Here is a 4,808-nt window from a genome sequence, read left to right on the forward strand (position 1 = left end):
ATCATCTTTGAAACATGTAACTCTACAAAACTAAAGTGCAACCGGATTTTGTGTCCTAACACGCCTAGAATGCCTATAAATGCATGTGATTATACTATAAAACTTAGACAAACTCTCATAAAAATATAGAGAAAAATAAGAGTTATCATGGATACAATAATATTTTGATATTTAATATGTCTGGCAGTATATGAAAGACTTGAAATGCGCCTCATGGATGTAGTCACAACATATTTGTATAGATCATTAAATCATAATATTTATATGAAAATCCCTTAAGGATTTAAAGTGTCTGAATCACATATTGATAATTCCCGGGAAATTTACTCGGTAAAGTAAAACAAAACGTTGTATAGATTGAAACAATCAGAACGAATGTGGCATAACCGTTAACGAATTTGTAATAAAAGAAGGTTATAATAATAATCCTATATGTCAATGTGTATTCATAAAAACCATAGGATCTAAATTCATTATAATTTCTGTTTATGTAGATGATTTAAATATCATGGTTCTCCTGAAGAGTTATTACAAGTTGTGAAATGTTTAAAAAAAGAATTTGAGAAAACAAAATATTGTTTATGTCTTCAAATTGAATATCTAAAAGAGGAGTTTTCTTACATCAATCTACTTATTTGGAAAAAGTACTTAAAAGATTTTATATGAATAAAACTCATCCATTAAGTACTCTCATTGTAATAAAGTCATTAGATGTTAATAAAGATGTATTTAGACCTCGTGATGAAAAGAACTACTTGACTGTAATACCCCGAATCCAGATTCAAAATTTTTAATTAGTTTCCGGAAAGAGAAAAATTCGATCTACGGGCCTTAAAGACCTTAAAAATGGACTTTAAAATACCGGGAAAGAGATGAGAAAACGATGAAACACGGGAAACAGGACGTCTGGACCGACCGGTCTAAGAGGCAGACCGACCGGTCCAGCCCGACAGACATAAGAAAATCCAGCTCGAGTTGCCGACTTCAGACAGGCTTTTCTCAGCGCGTAGGACACCAAATGACGCGTCGTGGCCACCCCCGGACCCTCCACGATGCAGGCTTTACAGTGGGAATGAGCTAATGCCCATGTGACTCCTCCTTGTCTATGAAAAACCTCCGCAAAGATGGCACCTCAACCATTTTCCTCTGCAGAAGAAGAACCCAGCAGAAAGAGAAGAAAGAGAGAGAGAGGAAGAGAAAAAGAGGGAGAGAAGAGGAAAGGAGCTCGGGGAAGTGACAACAGGAAACCCTAGGACGTCTGAGAGGATCGCCATCGTCGGAATTGCCAGAAAACTCCATCAACTCCGGGCAAAACCAGAAACAGTCCTGGTTTGAGGTGAGTGGCTCGAGTTGCCTCTGTGTGAGTTCATTTTCATCGTTGTTATGGTATTAATTCGATGAAACCTGGGCATGATTAGAAAGTGTAAGTTCAATGAACACATAGAAACAAACAACACTCGATTTGGTGTAGAAACGAGTAAGATATGAAAGTTTGAAAATCGAAGAAAAACTGTAAATTTCAGAGAAAAATGCAAACTCGTTCTAAATCCGAGACTTTCGGGTTATTACCTAGAATAGGTGTGATAATTGAATAAATTGATAGTTAGAATCATAAGAGGACATTTCGATGAACATTTAGAAACAAACGGCGCCCAATTTGGACAAGAAATGAGTATGTTATGAGCCAACGAAGTCGAACCGAAATCTGGGATGAAATCACGAAATCGCGATCTGTCTCTAGACTCTGGACCGATCGGTCCAGACCCTGAAAATGCCGGAAACGCCCGAAATTGTCTGGACCGACCGGTCCTGATCCAGGGAATGCTTGGACCGACCGATCCAGACTACAAAAGTGATGAAATTGAGCCAAAAAGGCCTTGGGATGAAATATAAACCTTGGGATGACCAAACTATGTGAAAAACGAGCCGGAACACGACAAAACGAAAAAGGGAAGAATCGGAATAAATCAATAATTTGAATGCGTGGTGAGATGTGCGACATACACCGAGTGAATCGTTGTATGATGATTAGGTTTATTCTCCGATGGGTCACGAGAAGTGACATCGATCTTCACGAGAAGTGACGTGCGCGTGAGGCACATTGTTGTCGTGAGATGCGACGGCCAACGTCATGAGATGTGACGGGCGTGAGATGCGCTCCTAGTCATGCGATGTGACTAGGGTTTACGGCTAACTCTATGGTGCGAAGCCATACATACTTGATTGTCGTGAGATGCGACGACCAACGTCATGAGATGTGACGGGCGTGAGAGGCGCTCCTGGTCATGAGAAGTGACCAGGGTTTACGGCTAGCTCGAGGGTGTGAAGCTATACGGGAATTGATATGATGATGTTCTAATATGATATGAATATATGTTTAACGTTGAATAATAAATTTTGTGTTTTATCGTTTTAATACCGTTCTCGTTGGGAACGAGTTTATCGGATCCGACCGGCCGGGTCATTCACTAAGCAGTTGTGCTTAGCCCTCGTGGTTTCACCTTTTTCAGATCACGAGGAGCACGAGTAGCATGATTGAGGTGGACTTCGAAGAGACAGCATCGTGTACGGGGTTTTCCTTATTGTATGATTTGAACTATGGGATACGATTTCTATGTTTGTACGGTTGTACCTTTTCAATTCAGACATGTGTGTTTTAAGACTTAACTGTTGTTTAATTCCGCTGCGTGTTTAATATTAAAACGGTTTTAAAAATTCCGTTATTGTAGTTTTGTAATATTTTATTGCTTTTAGTCCATGTGGCACATCCTGTGACGGGAATCGGGATACAAGTGTCACAACTTTTGGTATCAGAGCAACGTTCCTTCCACGAGAAAGAACGCCTCACTACCTTAGGATTTTTACAATGAAAATATTTTCGAAAACCATGTCCCAAGAAAAATTATTTGCAAAGAACCGTACATACGATGTGTTGTCTGAGGTCACCGCTAATGCTACCTTAACCGTGGTGCAGTGAAATGGCGCCACAATGTGCTCAGTCTACGACGAGAGACAACAATGTCCCCAACCATGTTCCCCAGGCTGTGGAGTTTAGGAAATTTCAGGAGGAGATACGAAATGAATTTCATGCATTCCAGGAGACCATGATACAAACCTTGATGGCACATCTCCCACCCCCCAGCGTGAGGTCCGGAACCTATGGGGGAGGACGTGCCTCCGCCGCTACCTGCACTGACAGCGGCAGGGGGCTACCTACCTATTGTTCGGGAGTTACGGGCCATGCACACTCCAAGGTTCGGAGGATCATTGGATCCCGAGGCTGCAGAAGAATGGATGACGTGCATCACACGAGACCTGGAATATGTTCAATGTCCCCCACGTTATCGAGCGCTACTAGCGAGCCATCACTTGTCCGAGCAAGCTCGACATTGGTGGGAGAAGGTGGTACAGGGGATGCCGGACAGACATCGTTTCACCTGGGAGGAATTTGAGAGGAAGTACTACCGTCGACAGAATCAAGAAAGCCGCCTCTCTGAGTTCCTGAACCTGCAGCAAGAGAACATGACTGTGAGGGAGTACGAAGCTGAATTCATACGCATGCTTAAGCATTCGGCGCATCTGGTGCCCCTAGAGAGTCAGAAGATCACTAAGTTCGTTGTGGGACAACGACCCTCACTCCGCTGGAGAGTCACGCTCCAGGAGTTCCGAACTCTGAGCCATTGCATTGACCAGCTGGAGAAAGTAGAGGAAGCGGAAAAGGAGGAGAGAGCCAGTAGGGCCCGTGACCGAAGTCCTCCTAGACGTCATCCCTATACGCGTCTGCCGGGGAAGACTGGTCAGACTGGCCAGAGCAGCCGAGTGCAAGACAAGGGTAAGGCGCCAGTCACCTAGGCATTACCTCCGCCACCTCGGAGAGGGCCACCTGTCTGCTATCGGTGCCAGCAGCCAGGACACTATGCGACATATTGTACGGTGAGACCCGCAGAGCCGCAAGCGCAAGCGGCTATACCACCGAGACCTGCGCTGGAGCTGGAGTGGCCCCGAGGGTTTATGCCCGATAAGCAGAGCGGGAGCTTCAAGAAGAGGAGGGAGTCGAGGCAGATGCGATTGCAGGTATTCTTCTACCTCTACTCGTATAATATATTTATTGATTCGGGGTAGCCATTGTTTGTTAAAGTACGAAGGTAACAAAGAACCATCGCAGGTACCCTTCACTTATACGGGGTATCCTGTTACAGATTGTTTGACACTGGGGCGACTCATAGTTTTGTGAACGCGGATATAGTGGAGAGAATCGGTACAGGAAAGGTCGATCCGATGAGTAACTTTACAGTGCGTACACCGGCAGGGGAAACCCTTACGGTTCAGGTGACTCTGCGTGGCGTACCCCTTGACATATGCGACCGACGAATGACAGCAGACCTTATTGTGGTACCTATAGGAGTTTATGACCTCATACTGGGCATGGACTGGTTGACGAAATATCAGGCTTATATCGACTGCCCCTAGAGGACGATCTGGTTTCAAGAAGATTCCGGAGGTTTTGAATTTAAAGGAAGAGGAGCACCATCGACGGACCCGATCATCTCGGCGCTGAAAGCGAAAAGATGGTCAGAAAGGGCAACGATGCATTTTTAGTGGTTATCACGGCTAGTAAAGAACCGGAGAAGAGTTTGGAAGATACACCTGTTGCTCGGGAATTTCCGGATGTATTTCCGGATGATTTACCGGGGATACCGTCGAAGAGGGAAGTAGACTTCAGTATTGATGTACTACCGGGTACAGAACCAATTACTAAGACTCCGTACCGGATGGCACCGACAGAAATGGCAGAGCTGAAAAAACAA

General features: G+C 44.5%; 1 protein-coding gene across 1 annotated transcript; it reads left to right on the plus strand.

Annotated features, from left to right (window-relative positions):
* The first annotated feature begins 3,159 nt into the window (after window positions 1–3,159).
* On the plus strand, window positions 3,160–4,470 carry LOC104804727. Its single transcript, XM_019201454.1, has 3 exons — window positions 3,160–3,832; window positions 3,947–4,094; window positions 4,200–4,470. Exons 1-3 carry the CDS (start codon window positions 3,160–3,162, stop codon window positions 4,468–4,470), a joined length of 1,092 nt encoding a protein of 363 aa, XP_019056999.1.
* The last annotated feature ends 338 nt before the right edge of the window (window positions 4,471–4,808 follow it).

Source organism: Tarenaya hassleriana, unplaced genomic scaffold, assembly GCF_000463585.1.
Source record: "Tarenaya hassleriana unplaced genomic scaffold, ASM46358v1 Cleome95, whole genome shotgun sequence".
In the NCBI taxonomy this organism is placed as follows: Eukaryota; Viridiplantae; Streptophyta; class Magnoliopsida; order Brassicales; family Cleomaceae; genus Tarenaya; species Tarenaya hassleriana.

Coding starts and splice junctions, on each gene's coding strand:
- LOC104804727 (XM_019201454.1), top strand. CDS start 3,160: ATGGGGGAGGACGTGCCTCCGCCGCTACCTGCACTGACAGCGGCAGGG. Junction 3,833..3,946: donor CAGCCGAGTGCAAGACAAGG/GTAAGGCGCCAG, acceptor TGAGACCCGCAG/AGCCGCAAGCGCAAGCGGCT. Junction 4,095..4,199: donor GTATTCTTCTACCTCTACTC/GTATAATATATT, acceptor ATCCTGTTACAG/ATTGTTTGACACTGGGGCGA.